The sequence below is a fragment of the Stegostoma tigrinum genome, chromosome 1, assembly GCF_030684315.1.
Source record: "Stegostoma tigrinum isolate sSteTig4 chromosome 1, sSteTig4.hap1, whole genome shotgun sequence".
In the NCBI taxonomy this organism is placed as follows: domain Eukaryota; kingdom Metazoa; phylum Chordata; class Chondrichthyes; order Orectolobiformes; family Stegostomatidae; genus Stegostoma; species Stegostoma tigrinum.
In genome coordinates this window covers 29,304,984-29,326,567 of record NC_081354.1, presented here as the reverse complement: position 1 = coordinate 29,326,567, position 21,584 = coordinate 29,304,984, and the positions used below count along the sequence as shown (strand labels likewise).

The 21,584-nt window shown below is 39.5% G+C and overlaps 1 protein-coding gene across 9 annotated transcripts in view; it reads right to left on the bottom strand.

The window, feature by feature from the left end:
* gab1 (GRB2-associated binding protein 1) overlaps positions 1-21,584 on the bottom strand; it is a 215,251-nt gene that overhangs the window by 24,877 nt on the left and 168,790 nt on the right. For 4 of the 9 annotated variants that reach the window (XM_048548000.2, XM_048548314.2, XM_059642919.1 and 1 more), the window contains 4 exons: positions 10,623-10,709; positions 3,421-4,028; positions 2,205-2,249; positions 305-387 (listed from right to left, as the gene is read on the bottom strand). In XM_048548000.2, the coding sequence (XP_048403957.1) occupies positions 305-387; positions 2,205-2,249; positions 3,421-4,028; positions 10,623-10,709 (823 nt within the window). The remainder of the gene's footprint in view (positions 1-304; positions 388-2,204; positions 2,250-3,420; positions 4,029-10,622; positions 10,710-21,584) is intronic. The other 5 variants (XM_048548073.2, XM_048548473.2, XM_048548389.2 and 2 more) reach the window with 3 other exon arrangements.

The window sequence follows — 21,584 nt, the reverse complement described above, 5'->3', positions numbered from 1 at the left end:
ACTACAGTAATTAAAGGCTAACAGCCCAAGCCTCGATGGTTCTGGCCATCTGATTTTCCTGTCATTGGAATCATGGAGCAGTGTGGCCAAGGAAATATTGGTATTCCAAAGTGTGAACTTCTGATGTAAGTACTGACGTGCAGAGACCGGAGGCGAATCAGTAGCATATGTTGAGTTGGAAGCCTCTCCCCATATCAGAAGATTTGAGCCTATGTTTTTAAGCTTTGAAACCAAAACAGTTGTGAACATCATAATTAAACACAGCCAGATGATGGCAGCATTAAAATACATAGAACATACTTACTAGGTAGCTACTAAACCCTTCGCCAAGATCGACTGAATTTGAAAATGTTCGAGGAATATCATAGCTATCTTGAGGACCGCAGTCTGTAACAGAAGTGGTTTCAAGAATGAAGTTGCTAAAACCAGAAACTGCTCTCCAAAGATATAAAACACTAACAATGGAAAATAAAGAAGCAGAAGCAATAGTTTGAGCCATACAACGTTTGACCCGACTCCCCTAAAAAAAAAGCCAATGCCACTTTTATTAGGACATTTGTAGCCTTAGTAACAGAATTACATAGAATTTAAGAATTGAACATAGTGTGTGTGTAAAAGCTGTTCATCACTGGTAGATGTCTAAAAATGAATTTTTTATGCCAATGTAAATTCATGTGCTGAAATTTTACAATTGAAAATAAAAGCATTTTAAAGTCACAAATAAATGGCTGTTACAAATGCAATCGCGAAGAAGTTACTTAATGACACTGCTTTAACTCATCTTCAACCCCTTACTAACAGGCTTTCAAAGCAGAAACACATACTCTAATACTGACTATTTTGTAAAGAACAGAAACAGCAGCAAGTTTTCATTTCCGAAGTAAAAATGTATAAAAGACCTGGCAGCAATGAGTGAGTCAGTGTAGACACAGTGTACACAAAGTGTCACAGCATGGCAGTTTATAACAAGGACGGGCTATGTGGTACACTGTCCATCTAAGGAGGAGAAAAAGAAGTGATGTGTCTCCTCAAAAGGGAGGATTCTCCTGATGCACTCATGTATGCTTCCTACACACTGGTTACAGCAGCATTCTTTGTTTTAGCTGGAGGGGATTACATGGTATTAGTTAATTAGATAATGATACTGTCAGTTAAAGTTAACACACCCTATGTTCACCAAAGTCTGACAATATTTAAGAAATTGTAATGTATTTGCACAATATATTAAAAGTATTACTCCAGCCCACACCCGCCACAAATGGAAAACTTTAACTTAACTTGGGTTGAATTTGATGATTTATTAAATCATAGCAGGAAGGTAAAAAGCTTGAATGGGGGAAAACTTGCAACACAATCTGACTGTTACATCTTTCCAATTAGAGTCAGTTATTTCTGTTGCACTGTGACAAACAATTCACATGCAGGGTTGCCAAACCCTAGGTCAACATTTGCACCCAATAAATAAGCCTCCAGCAGCTGTCACCCAAACACATGGAGATTTCTCAGATTGGACAAAAACCACATTTCCTGTATCATACAGCAAAGAACTCAAATGTACAGCACAGAAAGAGACCCTTTCGTCCAACTTATCCATGCTGATCAGATATCTTAAATAAATCTAGTCCCATTTTCCAGCATTTGGTCCATATCCCACTAAGCCCTCCCTATTCATATACCCATCCAGGTGCCTTTTAAATGTTGTAATTGTACCAGCCTCCACCACTTCCTCTGGCAGCCCATTCCATACACACACCACTCTCTGCATGAAGATATTACCCCTTACATCCCTTTTAAATCTTTCCCTGTCACCTTACACCTGTGCCCTCTAGTTTTGGACTTCCCAATTCCAGGGAAAAGACCTTGTCTACTCAATCTATCCATACCCCTCATGATTTTATAAACTACTATAAAAGGTCATCACTCAGCCTCTGATACTCCAAAGAAAATAGCCCAAGTGTATTCAGCCTCTCTCTATAGCCTCTCTCTATAGCTCAAATACACCAAACCTGGCAAAATCCTTGTAAATCGTTTTTGTAACTCTACCTTTCACAACACAGGAAGGCCAGAATCTTTTTTGTAAAGTAATAATTATATTTAACAGGAGGTGGTGGGTGAGATAAACTGAAATAATTTGCATTGTTAGAACTTCATATCACACATCATTTCTATCTGAAAGCAATTAAATACAATACATGAACACACACCTGGCTGGCTTAGCTTCAGAATATTGGTGGCAGAAGTATCTGAAACTTTAAACAAGTTAATGCCAACATTGTTAGTAGAACAGATTTAGAAATGAAACAAACCGAAAAAAGTAAACACTGATTCATAAAGACCATTGCACTATCCCACACATTAAAACTTTGAAATTGCTCAATGGGACCATTTTCTTTTATTATTGAATACAATTGAGACTATAACATAATTCCTTGTTCCAAAGAGCTGACATGCACAGATAATTGCTGCATAAATGGGCTCTGAGAAACATTCACTGATTCCTATGGACAAGATCAGACAGGAGCTAAGCTTGTGGTTGAGGCATGACTTACTGATCTCTTTAGAAACTTTGGGGGAAAAAAAAATTGGTCCATGTTAAAGCTATGTCATAGCAATGAATGGCATTTCTGAATGATGTAATATCAGCAGGAGACCATCACCTTGCATTTTATACAATACAGTATACTTTAACACTGAAAACAAAGTCTCCTGATTTTTAACATTTATGTATATTATACATTATTCTGAAATAGGCTTACAATGGAAGAGATTCCTCTCCCCAAGAACTGAATTTTCCCCTTAAACTGGCCTCCACTCCATAGATCCCAGTAACAAGGCATTTAGCAGTGCAGATTTCAAGGTGAATTCGAGCACTAGAATTCCTCATGCCACTAAACTTTCTGTCTGAGTTATATTTCTGGACAAGTACGAGCTTGTCAATGTATTGATTTTTATAAAAATCTTCATGGCTGCTCCTTTATACAATTACTTTTTCTGAAACTTTAAGTTATCTCGCTCAATCCCACTTCCTTCCACTCTTCATCTAAAGGCATTGATCGAACATAATTGTGTGGACTTCTGGTCAAGCACTTCTTCAGAGTTTATAATTAACTCGATAGCCTCAACAGCAAATGCTGTTAGATTAGTCAAACATGGAAGGGATCACACACTAAGCCCAATCCTGTCCACACTGACATATTTTTGCAGGGGAGCACTGTGTTGCAGAAAATGCTTTACTTTTCCTTCCAATAACCATGGAGTAGAGAGGACAATTGCAGCAATCAGTTGCAAACCCAGCTGCAACTACATATGTCAGTAAAACCTGGCAATCCAACCCAAGAACTTCATGGTCTTTAGAGAATTCAGTGAATAAATGGGCAGATCTGAGAAAATATAGTTACATACACAAGCTATTGAACTGACCTTTTCTGAGCCAATGGCCTTCCACAGTGCCAATGGTGTTGCTTCGAAGAGTTTTGCCTGACGTAGGAACACTGTAATTAGTGTCAGCCTCTGAGGACGATCGAGGTACACAGTAGGTGTCTACGGGTGAACGGTCATGAGATAGGGAAGGTTTTGGTGGGCGAGGTGGAGGAACATCTGGTATAGGTTCCAACTTTGAGCAACTTTGACTCAGGGTCCCCTCCATAGAAGGCCTTGGAATCTGGTAAGTACCTCCTGGTGTTGATGGAATGTCATAGCAGACAGACATCTGTCTCATTTGATTTTCCAGACTAGATAGCCTTGAGGGTGCGTTAAATACATGTGAATCTCCTTCACTTTCAGCAATCAATGGGGAGCAAGTTCCAGCAATGAGGTCTTGAGAGTAACTCCTTGGCAGGTTATAAAGGCTTGAATCTGTAGATGTGGAAGTGATTCTGGGTGGTGGAGAATCATAAAAACTTTGTTGTGAAAAGAAGCCATTTATAGCCTGTTTAGATGTAGGGGGTGCTGGGGGCTTGTGTGAAGGTACATTGTCATTGCAGTCAGTTTCTGATGAAGTGGACTTGGTCAAAGAATCTGCATGAAACCTGAAAAACAAAGCAGAAAACCTCAAAAACTGCTCATTACTTTATTACATCACAAGTGTTGGAAAGTAATGAGTCTAAAATCAAGCCTGCAACTAGCAGCCTTTGGCAATTACTGATTTGGAGGAGATAATTTAGCAACCCCAACTTTTCTTCTGGACAATCTACAAGTTATTAAAAAGAAATGACACGAAAAAAAGTTCAGTGCTGATCTCACTTGCTTCTAATTTAAATCAATTACGAAAGAAAGGGTAGGGCTGCTACCAGCATACATCTTAAATAATCACTTCAAATCAGTAGACAAAAGAAAGTAAATCCATTGGAATGCATGCATGCAGACAAGGAATTTTACAGTTCAACTTCCAATCAAATTTCAGTGCCTTTAGTGAGAAATTTTGACCCAAATGTAAACCAATGAGTCACCATAAACCCATTGTCCAAAACTCTTCTATCCATATAGAACATTACAGCACAGTACAGGTACTTCGGCCCTCGATGTTGTGCCGACCTGTCATACCGATCTCAAGCCCATCTAACCTACACTATTCCACGTACGTCCATATGCTTGTCCAATGACGACTTAAATGTACCTAAAGTTGGCGAATCTATTACCGTTGCAGGCAAAGCGTTCCATTCCCTTACTACTCTGAGTAAAGAAACTACCTCTGACATCTGTCCTATATCTTTCACCCCTCAATTTAAAGTTATGCCCCCTCGTGCTCGCCATCACCATCCTAGGAAAAAGGCTCTCCCTATCCACCCCTCTGATTATTTTATATGTTTCAATTAAGTCACCTCAACCTTCTTCTCTCTAATGAAAACAGCCTCAAGTCCCTCAGCCTTTCCTCGTAAGACCTTCCCACCATACCAGGCAACGTCCTAATAAATCTCCTCTGCAGCACCCTTTCCAAAGCTTCCACACCCTTCTTATAACGCGGTGACCAGAACGGTACGCAATACTCCAAGTGCAGCCGCACCAGAGTTTTGTACAGCTTCACCATAACCTCTTGGTTCCAGAACTCGATTCCTCTCTTAATAAAAGCTAAAACACTGTACGCCTTCTTAACAGCCCTGTCAACCTGGGTGGCAACTTTCAAGGATCTGTGTATATGGACACCGAGATCTCTCTGCTCATCTACACTGCTAAGAATCTTACCAGTAGCCCTGTACCTTGCCTTCTGGTTACTCCTACCAAAGTGCATCACCTCACACTTGTCTGCATTAAACTCCATTTGCCACCTCTCAGCCCAGCTCTGCAGCTTATCTATGTGTCTCTGCAACCTACAGCATCCTTCGTCACTATCCACAACTCCACCGACCTTAGTGTCGTCTGCAAATTTACTAACCCATCCTTCTACGCCCTCATCCAGGTCATTTATAAAAATGACAAACAGCAGTGGACCCAACACCGACCCTTGCAGTACACCACTAGTAACTGGTCTCCAGGATGAACATTTCCCATCAACTACCCCCTCTGTCTTCTTTCAGCAAGCCAATTTCCGATCCAAAAATCTTACTCTGCATCAAGTCCCACTCATGCGTTAACCCTGTCTTCACAAACTTCTGTGAACTCCACTTCCCCAATACCTCAAAATTTAAAATTCCCATCCCAGTGTTTGAAAGAAAAGCTCATTTACCCACTTGAATTACACATTTCTCAGCACATGTAAACAGCATTTTAACAATTTCTGCAGAAGATGTAAAAAGAGCTGCTGGACAAGAAAAACTATTTTTAAAAAATGACATTGCAAACATTGCTGGTGTGCAAGAACTAAATGAAAACTGATGAGAAGCCTGTTACTGCAATCAACTGCATTTCCACTTTTCAGAGAGCAAATATTTTCCACTCAATCTAAAAATATACATCAATTTTCTTCAATCAATACAAGTGCCACACTTAGAAAGATGCAAACCATTTAAAAGGATGAAAGCTGGCATCCAGTTCTACTTCAACAATAGAAAATGGCTGTTGTGTCCGGTTAACCAAAATACCAGGAGCAAAATAACATTTAGAATTTCCATAAACAATAAAGGCTTTGATCGTTGATGAATTTGACTGAACTTTGTTTTACAGCTAGTATTACATACAGAAGCATCACTGCTTTAGTTTAGATGGAGAACCAGTCCCTCAAATTGTGCTTAAAGCAATATGGTTGAAAAATAAAATACAAATCCAGTCCATTGTGAAAAACTGCTAACTTAACTTTTGTGTGAGGCCATGGCAAGTGTTTCTGCATGGCACTGCTGAGGTTAAAAAACCCCAACTTCAGCATATCTTGTGGCCACATCATAGGTCGTGCATCCTCTATTGAAGTTTCTTTCCAGCTTTAATCTGGCCACCTTAAGGATGTGAAACATGCCTGCATTGTAGAGACTGATGGGAAATAGACAGATATGGTGAAAGCCCAAGACAGGAGAGCACAAAAAAAAGGAGAACTTGGGACAGAGTCAGTTGGTTACAGGCAGTCAAAGCAAAGGTTTTGTACTCAGAAGCAAGGAAATTGGCTTGAAGCAGTAGGCAGCTGAGAAGCTGACTGGAAACTGTTACCAATAGTCAGGGCTTAAGAGAAATTCCGAGTAGCCAAGAAGGCAGAGGCAGTTTGCATGCTGTGTTCCAAACCCATGATCACTTCCAGTTAGAACAACAGGGACAGCAGGCACATGGGAACACCACCACTTGCAAGTTCTTCTCCAAGGCACACACCATTCTGACTTGGAAGTGTTTCACCATTCCTTCAGTGTCACTGGGTCAAAATCCTGGAATTCCCTCTCTAATAGTATTGTGAATGTACCAGCAGAACATGGACTGCAGAAGTTCAAGGGGGCAGGAGCAACAAATGCTAGCACTGCCAGCGACACCCATGTCCCACGGATAACAAAAAAAAGACTGGGTTTGAGTTAAGCCCTAAAAAGCGCCAAGATCAGTGATAGATGAGTGCAGCTGAGAGGGATGGTGAAGGAAGCCCACAATCAATAGTTGCTTAGAGCAGTTGCAAAATATTGGAACTTGAAAAAGCCCAGGCATTACCAACTTAATGAAACTAGTTGTACGCTAATGGACTGGAGTTGTGCCTTTGTTGTGGGAATGCAACGTCAGGAATTCAAAGCAACACAATGTTCAGAAAGAGACTGAACTACCAGGATGTGAGCAGTCAATGTGATGAAATATGGTTTCTGACAGCAAAGCTAAATTATAAAAAGGGAAAGGCTGAGATCCCTTCTAAGGGAATAAATCAGACAGCAGGTGACTTTTTCTTGCATCAATTTGCTTACTTTTGTCTTTGTTAAATGTGTCTCTCAAAAAAAATGGACAGACAGTCTTATTCAATTACAAAATACATATCTTCATTATTCATGGAGAATCAAATGAAGAATAGCTAATCTTTCAACGTGTCAGTTTAAACAAAATTTGCCCGGCCCTTCGGTGTTCTACATTGGCTACATTCTGGGACAAAGTCCACAATATTGCACAACAATAATTTAAAGGCAGCAAGTTATAGATTTTTTTTGGCTGAATTTTGATACTAAAGAATGCAAAGTTAACTTGATGCTGTCAGACAGTACAGCAGCATTTTCATAGAAAAACAAAAATTTGGAGACTCAGCATATCAGACAGAATAAACAGGCAAATTAACATTTCAGGTTTGGACCCTACGTCGTCTGAAGCACTAAATTTAATCTATTCTCTCCATAAATGCTAACTGACCTGCTGTGCCATCCAGCATTTTTCTGTTTTGTTTCAGCAATTGCAATATTTTCTTTCTTACCTATATTTTCAAATTTGGATCTCAACCATCAAACAGAATTTTTCTGACTAATATATAGTGAAATTTGATGAGTCCAATCCCAGGTGATGATCTTCAAATGTGGGTTAAGCAGAGCTTCATGATAGCAGAGGACCTCAAATGCTACATACTGAATCATCCTAAAATGTATTTCTTGCTGTTTTCCAGACACAAAACGCCGAGTAGAAAATACAGAGGAACAAAAGAAAAGAACTTTATTCCATCTGTTCACAGACTATCATCTGGTGGCCTTAAAAGAGACCAGAATTTAGCTCTGGAAATCTCTGCTATCTTTTTCTCCCAACTGTGTTATTTTTTGAAGTGTGTGATACAATCTCCCATGCCAATGTAGTCAAAGAGGTTTTCAGTGCTAAAGGAGATGCCACCTTAGAAGGTCAGCAGTCTAACTGCACAAGGGAGTGGCCATATGGACCCGTGAGATGTAATGCGTGTGTTCCAATGCAACACTTCCACAGAGACAGTAGGAACTGCAGAAGCTGGAGAATGCCCGAAACATCAGCTTTCCTGGTCCTCTGATGCTGCTTGGTCTGCAGTGTTCATCCAGCTCCACACTTTGTCAACACTTCCTCAGATTCACTTTACAGAAAATACATAGACTTTGCTCTGTAAAATCGGCCAAATGGATGTCTATTAATGCGAATCCAACTTTTTACATAATCGAAATTTAATGCCCAGCCAGGCCCACTTAAAGCCCTCAAGTAGCTGAAAGGGCTACTACTTGAGGTTTAGTGTGCCCACCCTCACTTTCAAAGTAGAATTGGGCCTGGAGATGTCAGATCCAGACAGATGCCTTTCATGACTGATTTTCAAAACATAACCACACCTGTTCCAAGCCCACTCCAACTGAAAGTACAACCGGAAGATTCTGTTAAAAGGTTCTGCCAGTCTCCTTTGCTTAATTCCAAGAGGGTAGAGAATCACTTTCTCCAATCAAAGTACCATAAAAGACTCAATGCAGGGTACCTCATTCAGTTTCCAAAAGTCATAGAACCATCGTTCCCATTATGTTTCAGAACTAAAGCAATGGGGCTATGGAACTCCTCACAATCACAACAGGTTTCACAATATTTTGAAGATTTTCCTCTTTAGCATCGAGAAGGACTCTGCAAGGTGTTGCCGGTAAAGCAGTTCAGCAAGACCGGGGCAACCCTAACTTCAAACAGATAGGAAGCACTCAGATAATCCAATTTTTCAAATCCTAACTGAGGACTTTTTTGGCAAGTGCTGGAGGATTTCACTGAACAAATCCAGAAGGGCATTTTGAGAATGGGTATTGCTGTCTTAGCTCTCAATATCACACAGGGTATAGAAGTATTTTATGATTTTATACAAAAGGTTACCTGTCTTGTTAAGATTTCCTTCAGAGAGTAACCTACAATGGCTTTCCTTTGGTGTCTCCCTAAGAATCAAACTTAAGTCCTTCTTACTTCTTAATTACACACTGCACCTGGCTATATCATGGTAAACACAGTAGTAATTTTCACAGTTAGGCTGACAACATCCAACTCTACCTCATCACAACCTCTGTTGACACTGTCAGTGATTTATCAGACTGCTTAGCTATGATCCAGTATACAGCAAGCAGGAAATTTCTCCAATTAAAACAAATAGGAAAACAATAGCCAGTGTCTTTGGTACCAACTTAGTTCCCAGCTACTAATGCTGTCCCACTCCCTGATAACTGTGGGAGTTACCCCCAAGATGTGCTCCTCACCACGTATGTGCACTAGCTCCTAAAGCTGTTTTCACATCATCCATTTTAGTTTATCCTTTGCTGAAACTCTCCTTCAGTTACCTCTTGGCTTCTTCCTAAAGCTGTGAAAATCAAAACACTATCGCCATGTCTGTATTTTCACCAAGACCTGTTTACCATCATCCTGTGGCCACTGACCTACACTGGCTCCCTATTAAGCAACATCTCCACTTATAAAAAAAATTGCATTTATTTTTTCAAATGCCTCTAACTCTTATCTCTACCATGATAATCCTCAGAAACATCGGTGCTCACTTAACTCTGGGCTCTTGAGCAACCCTCATTTAATTCCTGTACCACTGGTGCCATAGCTTTGCCCTAAGATCTGAAATTCCTTCCCTAAACCTGTTTATCTCTCTTTTTCTTCTTCCTTTAAGATGCTCCTTAAAGTCTACTTTTTGACTTGGCTTTTGACCATCTTCCCTAACATTGTACATATATACATGAACATGAGTATCCATGTAACTTACACACATATAATACATTTTTGATATGCAAGTGTATAGTCAACCACTTAAAAACAATGATATTTTATTTCAGATATCCTAACATTCAAGGATAATTCCAATCATGACTTATCCCAGAACATTCCTTTAATTGTACAACTGTGTTTAGTTGGCCTTTGCATATCATTAGATTCTGTTATATTTAATGTTTTCCCACCAACATACAAAAGTTATAATCAATTTACAAAAAGGTATCCAATGAATAGGATTAGATGAATATTTAAAACATTTTCTCAAGGGTTTACATTGGGTAACATTTGATTATTAGGTGCCATTCAACCTTACCCACTATTCTGGATTCATCAAGCACAAGGCAAACACCATCCATCTCAAATTTTTTTATCAATTTCACAAAATCCATTGTAAAGATTAGCAGGAAGCAGACATATCAAGGTTAGACTGTCATGCAGTGGCAATTGTGCAGTTTGCAGAGTGGAAAATTATTTCTACCACACTGATCAATCCTGAAATGGTGGGAACAGCACACAAGTCTGATTTCACTAGAGACCCAATTACAGTTCATTAAACTCACTGCTTGTGAAATGGATGCTTTTTGCTTTCAAAATCTTCTAGCAGGAGATATTCGTCCCCTTCTTCTGTGGCAAAGGATGATGCCTGGCTATTTCAGAGGAAATTGAAGATTACAACATAACAAAGGTTTGCCTAATTTCACTGTTGTTTGTAACCAATGGTTCAATTAAACAAAAGGAAACATTCATTTGTGTGCAAGTGTCATCTCCCATTGATGTTCAGCTGAGAACAAAAGCAGCAAGTTACCAAATATAACAAATCTGCAACCTTATAATTCTGTATATCTGTCAGATTATAAATGACATCAAACACAAATTGAAATTATATGTATAAAATATGACTAAAGCACAGGAAAATGATTGAATAACTTGTATTTTTAATCTTCCAAAGAGTCAAACATTTTGTTAAGTGTGTAAAATGTCGGCTTTGATTCAGTAGCTGCCTTCGTTACTGTTTCTTTCAAGGGTTACTGTCAAGGGTAGAATAAAGCTTCAAGTTTTTCTGAAGAATGATATAATGCACACTGGAAGTCAACTTATTTTGAAAATATCTTCATTATATATCTATGTCTACAATTGCAGCCTTGTATATTGCTATTACATTTATAGAAGCTTATGTCAAATAGTATTAGCAACCTTAAAATCTCTCACTGAGTTAAGGGGCGGTCAAGAAGAGCAAATGAAATGCAATGCAATGACAACTTCATTCTTTTGTGGGAGGTGGCCTTTGTTGGCAAGCCTTGGTTGGCATTTGTTGCCCATCCCCAATTGTTCTTGGATTAATTGGTTTGCTGGGCCATTGCAGAGGGCAGATAAGAGTCAATCACATTGTTTGGATCAGGAGTGACATGTAGACCAGGTCAGGTAAGACTGGCAGGTTTCCTGCCCTGAAGGACATTAATGAACAGACGAGTTTTGTTTTACAAAAACTGTTGATGGTTGTCATCACTACAAGATTAGCTTTAGACGCTCTGGATTTTAATCAGCTAAAATTTGAAAGTGTTGGATTTAAAGCCATGTGTCCAAAGCATTAGTTTGGGCCTACAGATTACTAGCCCGGTGACATTACCACTATGCAACTGTCTCCAAATCTTACTTCTCTATGAGCCTTCCTGCTAGGTTAAAATTGTACAAGGTGGATAAAATGTTGATTTTGGTGCAAAGATGACCTATCTGCTATGATTTTATGCAAAACACTTTCCATTCTACTGTCAGATTAATTGAACTTGGAGATGGTCTCAACTAAAATCCAAGTAGGTTGTGGAGCACAAGACAAAATTTTCAATCTTTGCAATCTTAAATCAGTGGCCATAGGAGAACTGGAAGTTTTGAAAGAAGTTACAAATTGCCAATGTTTGAATCTTGATCTGGAAGGAGTGTACTTGAGAATATCTGATGTAGATGGCAGATGCAAAACATGGAACCATGTTCCTGATCACCCTAAACTTTACAGATTTTCTGAAGGAGGGCCTAGGCCCGAAACCCCAGCTTTCTTGGTCCTCTGATGCTGCTTGGCCTGCTGTGTTCATCCAGTTCTACACCTTGTTATCTCTAAACTTTACATGGCTGGCTGTGCAGGATGGTCATACAATGTTTGCAATCACACACATTTGGTTCACATGATCACTTGTACAGCAGTTGTAACAGTGAAGCCATCATGTTTTCTGCAAGAATAATGCAGTTAAATCCACTCTCCTGCCCTTTCCCATTGCCCTGGAAATTTTCAGTTACTTATCCTATGCCCTTTTTAAAGTCCAGATTGTATCTGTCGTCCGCATATACTCTGGTTGTGCCTTTAAGATCCTAACTATCCACCACAATGCTTTTGATCTTTCACCAATTATGTTGAATCATTGTCCTCTGGTTCTCACTCTTCTGCGAACTGGGACGATTTCTTTCTATCTGCTCTGTCTAAACTGCTTAATGATCTTGAACATTTCTATTAAGTCTCCTCTCAACTTTCTCTTAGCAGATAGCCACCCCAGCTTCTCAGATTTATTTGCATAATGAAGTCCCTTATCTCCAGAACAATTTTCATTTTTTTTTTACTCTCGCAAAATCTTCTACTTCCTAAAATGTAGTAGCTTGAACTGGACACACAACTAAGGCCAAAGTCATGTTTCAACACAAAAATTCCATCATAATTTCTCTGCTTTGTACCCCATGGCTCTGTTTATAAAGCCCTATTTCTCCCAAGCCTTTTTAACCATGTTCTCAAACTACCCTATCAACTTCCAAGGACATGTGCACATATAACCCCTGTTCCACTTTTGTATCTCTTAAAATTGTCCTCTTTAGTTTATGCTGCATTTCTTCATTCTTCCTACCAAAATGCATCACTTCACAATATTTATTTCATTTGTCACATGTCTGCTTATTCCATGAGCCTATCTCTTCAAATCTATCACCATCCTCCTCACAGATCACAATGCTGCAAACTTGCAAATTTTGAAACTGAGCTATGTAGCCTAATCAATTGCATCAAATAAAGCAGCGATTTTAGTTTTAATCCCTGTGCAACCCCACTGCACATCTTTCTCCTGTTTGAAAACAGCCACGAACTATAATGTTTCAACTATTTTCTCTTTTTTGTACAAAGAGCATTAAATTCGTAATTCTCCACTCCTCAGTTTTTGCCCCCATCTCTCAGGTCAAATGAAAGATTATGGCCAGTGCATCTGTAATTTCCAACATTACTTTTCTTTGCACTCTTGGGTTCCTCTCATCTGTTCTGGTTCTAATGACTTACTACTGTGAAGTACAGCCAACCTTTCTACTGCCTCATATTTATTTTGTTTTAATTCATCCCTCATCTCATCTGCATCCTTGGAGCATCTTAGGAGCACAAAAGCTGACATTTCGGGCCTAGAAGGGTCTTAGCCTGAAACGTCAGCTTTTGTGCTCCTAAGATGCTGCTTAGCCTGCTGTGTTCATTCAGCTCCACACCTTGTTATCTCAGATTCTCATCTACATCCTTGTTCACCAATTTTGGCAGCACCATTTTCCTTGATAGGGACAGCAGGTTATCAACCATGACAATGAAAAATGAATAGGAATAGCCACCTGGTTCATCTTAGCTCATTCAAGCATCTTCTTACTGTTTCCCGTCACTGTATCCAGATGATTATCTTGGAAATCACTTTAGCTTTTTTAAAGTAAGGCAAGTTGCTCCTACAGCATTTGAAAGTGCAGTATTGCTGAAAATGGAGACTTGCTGAAAATTCATCATGCAAACTTCAGGACAGTAACAAATGCTAAAACTCAAATAGAACAACAATTTATATTGTAGGAGAAGATGGTGCTGATTTGTTGGCAAGTAAATTTGCCTGGTTTGAACTTGAACAAAAATTTGGCAGTTAACTGTTAACTGTTGCATTCTCTAATCAGTGCACCAAACAACTAACAGGCATCATCTTCTCATACAGCATAAATTGTTGTCCCCTTTGAAATTTGGTATTCCTGCTGCTCTGTCCTGATGAGTGCAGGCTGAAAAATCTTCAAAATGTCACTTTGTCAGCAAGACTCAAGTTTTATACCACTAAGCAATTATTTAAAGAAATATGGTTTAAGCTCTCCTATTAAGATAAGCGCAACAACATCTAGAGATGTGCTGATGAGGTGGATTAGCCATGATAAATGCAAGGGGTTACAGGGGTAGGTTGCGGGGGGATTGTGAAGCTCTTCAGAGGATCAGTGTACTCTCGATGGGCCAAATAGCCTAACTAGCCACTGCTTCCACTTCGTAGAGAACCTATGAGCTAAACCAAATCATGTGTTTTCATCATTTAAATATAACAGTTTTACTTGTGAACGTGAGAGGGGCGGCGGAGTAACAGTGCAAGCGTACAAGCTCCTGCCGGAGGCACATCTGCTCTGTCTGCATTTACTTTATTTTCCTCTTACTTTAATCTACTTGTCTTCTGCGGGAATGAGTTTGTGCAGCAGGAAGGAGATCAGTGTGGAGGAGACTGAGCCCAGAGCGGTAGAGTCAAGTCGTCAGTAGAGGAGCGAACCCAAGTCAGTGGCAAGAACAGACAGCCCCAGGTAGAGTTCAGCACAGACTGGAGGTGAGGCCTGACACATTGCTTGAAGGGCTGTATTGCTGAACATTTTGTTTATTTAATTTTCTAATTTATCCCTAAGATCCTGTGCCCTGGTACCTTTGTACCCAAGATGGTGCTGTAAGTGACCATTTTGAAAACTTTTCACTGTACTCATTTGAGAACGTTTGACAATAAACCTAATTCTAATTCGATAGATAAATGTCAGATGTTTCTTCGGTATTGATGGTAGGATGTCAAACTTAGAGTATTTAACAGCTAATTTGATCTAGACCTTCAAAACTGCTATTATCAAATTCAAGGAATGGTAGCTTGTAAGAAGCAACTGCAGGCAGAGGATATTGTTCCGAACATTCTTGCATTTATTGTAGGTTTATAGAAACATTGCATATTTGCAGAAAACAACTAATATTCTTTCACTAAACTGGAAGTAAAGAGAGAGCCCTCACCTAAAGTAATGCTGACTTCCTAAAAAATATGATTTTAAGTGAATTGTAGATTCCCCCAGAGGAATCAATGTTAAAGCCAGACTCAGGCTCCTTCAGACATGCTTCTGCAAACAGAAAAGGTTCACTGTATGGGCGTAGAACTGCACATTACTAGCGGGAATAACTTAGAAAATGAAATTCATCATGATCTTCAAAGAAATACAATATAAAGTGTCTAAAGAGAGTCTGACTGTGTTCCCAATGCAATAAAATGGTAACACTATTAAAAATAACTGCCATGATCTTGTTGCATGCGTAGTTGCACCTTTGATGTCACATTAATTATTTACTACATTAAAGGCTAGACTGCAAACCTGACCTCATGTTTTATAGCAATCCATAAATTTCACACCAAAGTCTCTGAGATTTATTGTCTCCTGTAGGTTAGTAATTGGATTTGTGATATCTTATAAAGACCCCACTGAAGCCTGAGAGGGTCCAGAAGTTCAGAATCCACTGTCCAGTTTTGCACGTGTAAGTAATGCTCCACTTGGTAATGGCCTTTGCCACAAATGCAGCCTGCATATGACGACATTTGCTTAGGTCACATTACTTCTAGAAATATCAGACTCCATCTAGTGGCAGTCAAAGGTCCCGGCTGATATCCCAAGATTACCTGCATTTGTCAGTGGATGGCACCTCGGACTTCAATATGAGTTCAGAATGGGAGCCATGAGAATACAGTGGTGGAATGGAAGGGAAGCCTCAGCGGTAAAGATGGGAAGAGGAGAAGGAGGGCCAAGAATGAGGGCAAAATACTGGGAAAGATCATGTGCACATGAAAGCCACAAAACAGCAAGCCTATGGAAAACTAAGTGAAAATGTTTAAGTTAAACATATGCTGCATATCTGGGACTCCAGAAATACTCCAAACTGGGTACGAGCTGAAATTCTTGAGTCCTCAGCTCTAAGGCAGTCATGGCTGCCATGGAGCTCTGACGAAGTCATTAACAACTGTGCTCCCACCTTAACAGGCTGTTGTTATGGGGTCACAATGTGAAAAGTTTTGGAAATGCTGCTCTAACTAAATTAACATTAAGTCAATATTAATTGTGAACTTAATGTATGTTCTCTTTGGAGTTATAAAGTCTTTGGTGCTGTTAGATAAATACTGGAATAATACGGACATTAAATTTAAAGAACAAAGACATTTCAACATCTTGCCAAGTTATTCTTTGCTCCTGAGAAATCCTGTGTATTTCAATTCGAAGAAAGTGCTAAGAGTTGATTATGCCAATTATGTGTGAAAGCAGAATTAGTTAACAGATGTCTTTTATGCACTATGATAAAAATGATAGAAATATGCTGGTAAATTTGGAAAAAAATCTAGAAATAATTAATATTTCAGTTGCTTTAGTATTTTTAAACTAAATTCATTTATCAAATGTTTATCTCACGTTAACATTAAGTGAATTCAATATGGATGCTTTTCTAAAACATCTTTTTTGAAACAAAGCATTAAACAATGAAGACTGCAAATCATTCAGAATAGAACTGTTATTACAGCTCAGAGGAATTTAGTGCAGATACAAATGCTCATGCACTTCCATCAACTCTTCCCTTACCTACTGGTCTGAACCAACTTCAAGATCCTCATCGCTATGTACAAACTTCCCATGGCATCATTTCATCAAAGGTAATAATTTCCATACATTCACCAGCCATTCTTCTGAGCTGATTAATGCTTGACCCCTGCTCTATCTGTTACTTCATTAGAGATTAATCCTATTGTGGCCTGGTAGGTTTGCTTAGAAGTAATACACTCATTCTGAGTCAGAGGTCATGGTTTTAGCCCTGGTTCAGAATTGAGCACTGTACATGACACAGCCAACACCACAGCGGAGGAATAAGGCAGCATTACATTTTTGAAAGTGTCGCCTTTTGGTGATGATTGCATGTCTGTCTCGGTGCACACATAAGTATAACAGCATTCTCTGAACAGGATCAAGGGTGGTGTTTTGAAGTCATTGTTACTTTTTATTTCTGTAGTAAAACCACCAAAAGAAACGGTAAACTTTTTTTAAAATCTCATTGCTATTAGTGGGATCTCTGTGATAACTTGGTTGTTTACACAAGTGTTGTCAAAAACTAATTTATTGCCTTTGAAATGCTTTGGGACAGTCTGAGACTGTGGAAGTAGCAATATAAATGCAAACTTTTCTTTAACTGCATAATTCTCCCAAAACAACCAATTTGTGTTATTTCCCTCCCTACTTTCAAAGGTAACACGATACCTTTGACCTATCTAAACCTTGTAACGATTTTGTACATGTCTTATTATGGCATAGATTCCTGACTGGACAGGCCAGTATCTTTTAGACAATCACACATCTCAACATGTGACATTTCACTATAAAGCTACCTGCCTTGCCTTCAGGCACTGTTTAATAGAGTCAGTGTCGTTAGTCAGCTATGTAATGGCAGTAAGATCAGTAAGCACAGAACACAGACTTTGCTGACAAGTCTGTGATATCATAACCACAAACAGTATTGCAAATAAACTTTAAGATAGTTGACTCATGAGATCTGATTTTATGGTATAATTTTTTAGTTAACCACAAAAGGCATTTTTACCTTTATGTTCTACCTATCTGTAATCAAGTGGATCTACCAAATGGAGTTCTCCTCTAATCATATATCTTGTATTATTTAGTCAGTTAATCGCTCTTTGATAAAGAAGTGGGTACTTTCTGCTGGGGTCCCTGTGTAATTTCAGCAAGTGCTAGATTTTGCTTTGTGTTGTTTTTGTACTGCAAAGCAATCCCCCATTTTATACACAATGTTAGAAAGTCAGTCACATGACAAATGACTATGATACACAGAATTACTATTACAGATAGTTACAATTCTGTGTCAAATGAAGGGGTGTCGAATTGTTGTTTTATTCTCCCTCGGATTAAACTACACTGGGAGACCGGCTGGGAGGACCTATGTTTGTGCTTGTTTCCTGGTTCCCCATCTCTTAATTCTTTCCACCTCCTGGCTGTGATAACTCTTTTCATTCCTATGCGGATTTGGATTCCACCGAAATACTTGAGAGTATTGTTGCGAGCAAGTTTATACCTACGGGCAAAAACAGTGTGATGAAACTCAGCCAGTCTGGCACGATCTAAGGAGAAAAAAAGTCAACAATTTGAGTGCAGTGATCCCTCAGTAGAACTGAAGGCAGATGGGAAAGGATGGTATTTATGCTGATAACAAGGAGTTGGAGAGAAGTGATTAGAGTATATGGAGATGCTGCTGAGCGAGAAATGCAAGGAGCGAAGAGATTGCTGATAAGTTGACAGAGGTAAATGCTGGTGGTAGGGTGCTAACCAGAAGTGTAAGTGGTTGAAAATATGTTGGCTGTGCTAGGAGGAACCAATATAGAACAGTACCTAGGAGTGTGGGGTGGGTACTGAGCATAGAGAGGAAGGTGTTCGCGTTCTGAAATTGTTAAACTCAAAGAACGTAAGAACTAGGAGCAGGAGTAAACCATCTGGCCCCTTGAGCCTGCCCTGCCATTTAATAAGAAAAAGATTAGCCATGATGAGACTCCGCTCCACTTACCCACCCATTCACCATAACCCTTAATTCCTTTACTGTTCAGAAATTCATCTGGCCTTGCCTTAAAAATGTTCAGTGATGTAGCTTCAACCACTTCACTGGGCAGGGAATTCCACTGTTTCACAGCCCTTTGGGTGAAGAAGTTCCTCCTGACCTCAGTCCTACTTCTGCTTCCCTATATTTTGAGGCGATGCCCTCTAGTCCTAGTTTCACCTGCTAGTGGAAACAACCTCCCTGCCTCCATTTTATCTGTTCCCTTCATAATCTTATATATTTCTATAAGATCTCCCCTCATTATTCTGAATTCCAATGAGTATAATCCCAGTCTACTCAGTTTCTACTTATAATCCAAACCTCTCAACTCTAGAATCAACTGAGTGAATCTCCTCTGCATCCCCTCCAGTGCTAGTATATCTCTCCTCAAGTAAGGAGACCAAAACTGCACACAGTATACTCCAGGTGTAGCCTCACCAGGACCCTATACAGCTGCAGCATAGCCTCCCTGTTTTTAAACTCCATCCCTCGAGCAATGGCAGACAAAATTCCATTTGCCTTTTTAATTACCTGCTGCACCAGCAATCCTACTTTTAGCGATTCATGCACAAGAACACCCAAGTCCCTTTGCACAGCAGCGTGCTGCAGTTTTTTACCATTTAAAACATTGTCCATTTTGCTGTTATTCCTACCAAAGTGGATGACCTCACACTTATCAACATTGTACTCCATCTGCCAGACCTTTGACTAATCAGACTATCTATATCCCTCTGCAGACTTTCAGTGTCTTCTGCACACTTTCTCTGTCAGTCACCTTGGTGTCATCTGCAAATTTTGACACACCACATTTAGTCCCCAACTCCAAATCATCTATGTAAATTGTAAACAATTGCGGTCCTAATACTGATCCCTGAGGGACACCACTAGCCACTGACCGCCAACCAGAAAAACACCCATTTACCCCTACTCTTTGCTTTCTACTGGTCAACCAATGCTCTACCCATGCCAATACATTATCTGTAATACAGTGCAACTTTATCTTATGTAGCAGCCTTTGGTGTGGCACCTTGTCAAATGCCTTCTGGAAATCCAGATACACCATATCCACAGGTTCCCCATTGTCCACCATGCAAATGATGTCCTCAAAAAATTCCACCAAATTAGTTAAACATGACCTGCCCTTCATGAACCCATGTCGGGTGTTCCCAATGGGACAACTTGTATCCAGATGTCTTGCTATTTCTTCCTTAAATGATAGATTCAAGCATTTTCCTCACTACCGAAGTTAAGCTAACTGGCCTATAGTTACCTGCTTTTTGTCTACTTCCTTTTTTAAACAGTGGCGTCACATTGGCTGTTTTCCAATCTGTGGGAACCACCCAAGTCCAATGAATTTTGGTAAATAATTACTAATGCATTTTCTATTTTCCACCATCACCTCTTTTAGTAACTTGGGATGCATTCATCAGTGCCAGGAGATTGCTCTACCTTTATCCCCATTAACTTGCCCAGCACTGCCTCCTTAGTGATGATATAGTTTCTAGGTCCTCACCTGTTATAACCTTCTTGCCATTTGTTTTTGGCATGTTATTTGTATCTTCGACTGTGAAGGCCGACATGAAATAACTGTTTAATGTCTCATTCCCAGTTATTAAATTGGCCTTCTCATCCTCTAAAGGGCCAATGTTTACCTTCGCCACTCTTACGATTTACATATCTATAGAAACTTTTGCTGCCTGTTTTTATATTCTGAGCTAGTTTACTCTCATGATCTCTCTTATTTTTCATTATAACTTTTTTTGTGGCTTTCTGTTGGCCTTTAAAGATTTCCCAGTCTACTAGTTTCCCACTACTCTTTGCTTTTTTTGTATGTTTTTTTTCCAATCTGATACTTTCCTTTATTTCCTCAGATATCCATGGCTGGCTGGCTGGCTGGCTCTCTTTTCCTACACAGTTCTTTACCACTGGAATATACTTCTGCTGAGCACTGTGAAAAATCATTTTGAAAATCCTCCACAGTTCCTCAATTGACACATCATAAAGTTTTTGCTCCTATTCTACCTTAGCTAACTCCTTCCTCATTCCTTCATAGTCTCCTTTGTTTAAGCAAAGGTCATAGGTACTGGATTTAACCTTCTCACACTCCATCTATATTTTGAATTCAACCATCTGTATTTTAAACTCGATGTTAAACACTGAAGGCTGTGAGATACCTAAGTGGAAGACAAGGTGGTGTTGTTCCTCCAGCTTGCATTGAGCCTCAAATGGAGCACTGCAGCAGGCCTGAGGCTGAAAGTATTGCCACAGCCACAGAGAGGAGTGTTAACAAGGTAGGCGATTGGAAACTCAGTGGTCGTTTTCACAGACTGAACTTAGGCAGTCCACAAAGCAAAGCAGTCACCTAGACTGTATTTAGTCTCCCATCCTTACAACCTTCAGGACTCAACACTTACTTCTATTTCTCTCCTAGCACCATTTCCATGCACTCTACTCACTCCTTCCCACCCCAGACGACACCATCAGCATAAATACCACCCTTTTCTGGCTGCTTTTGGTTCTGTAGGGTCGCTGGTCTCAGTTTTAACTGTTTTCTCTACACATTCTGACAAATCTGCTGATTTCTTCAGCATTTTCTGTTCTTGCTTCAGATTTGCAACATCACAGTTGTTTTCTTTTATATCTGGAGATATCCAGCATCTTTGACTGATAGGTTTGAAGAAAAAATTGCTTTGGTTTGTACTGCTGGACAGGTAGATTTATAGCAAAGTACTTTAAAAAGCTTCAGTTTCCATGACAACATGACTCCAGTAAATAGTTAGGTAGTGATAATAATCATTTAAAAAAGAATACACATTTAAAAGTTTGATGAGAAATA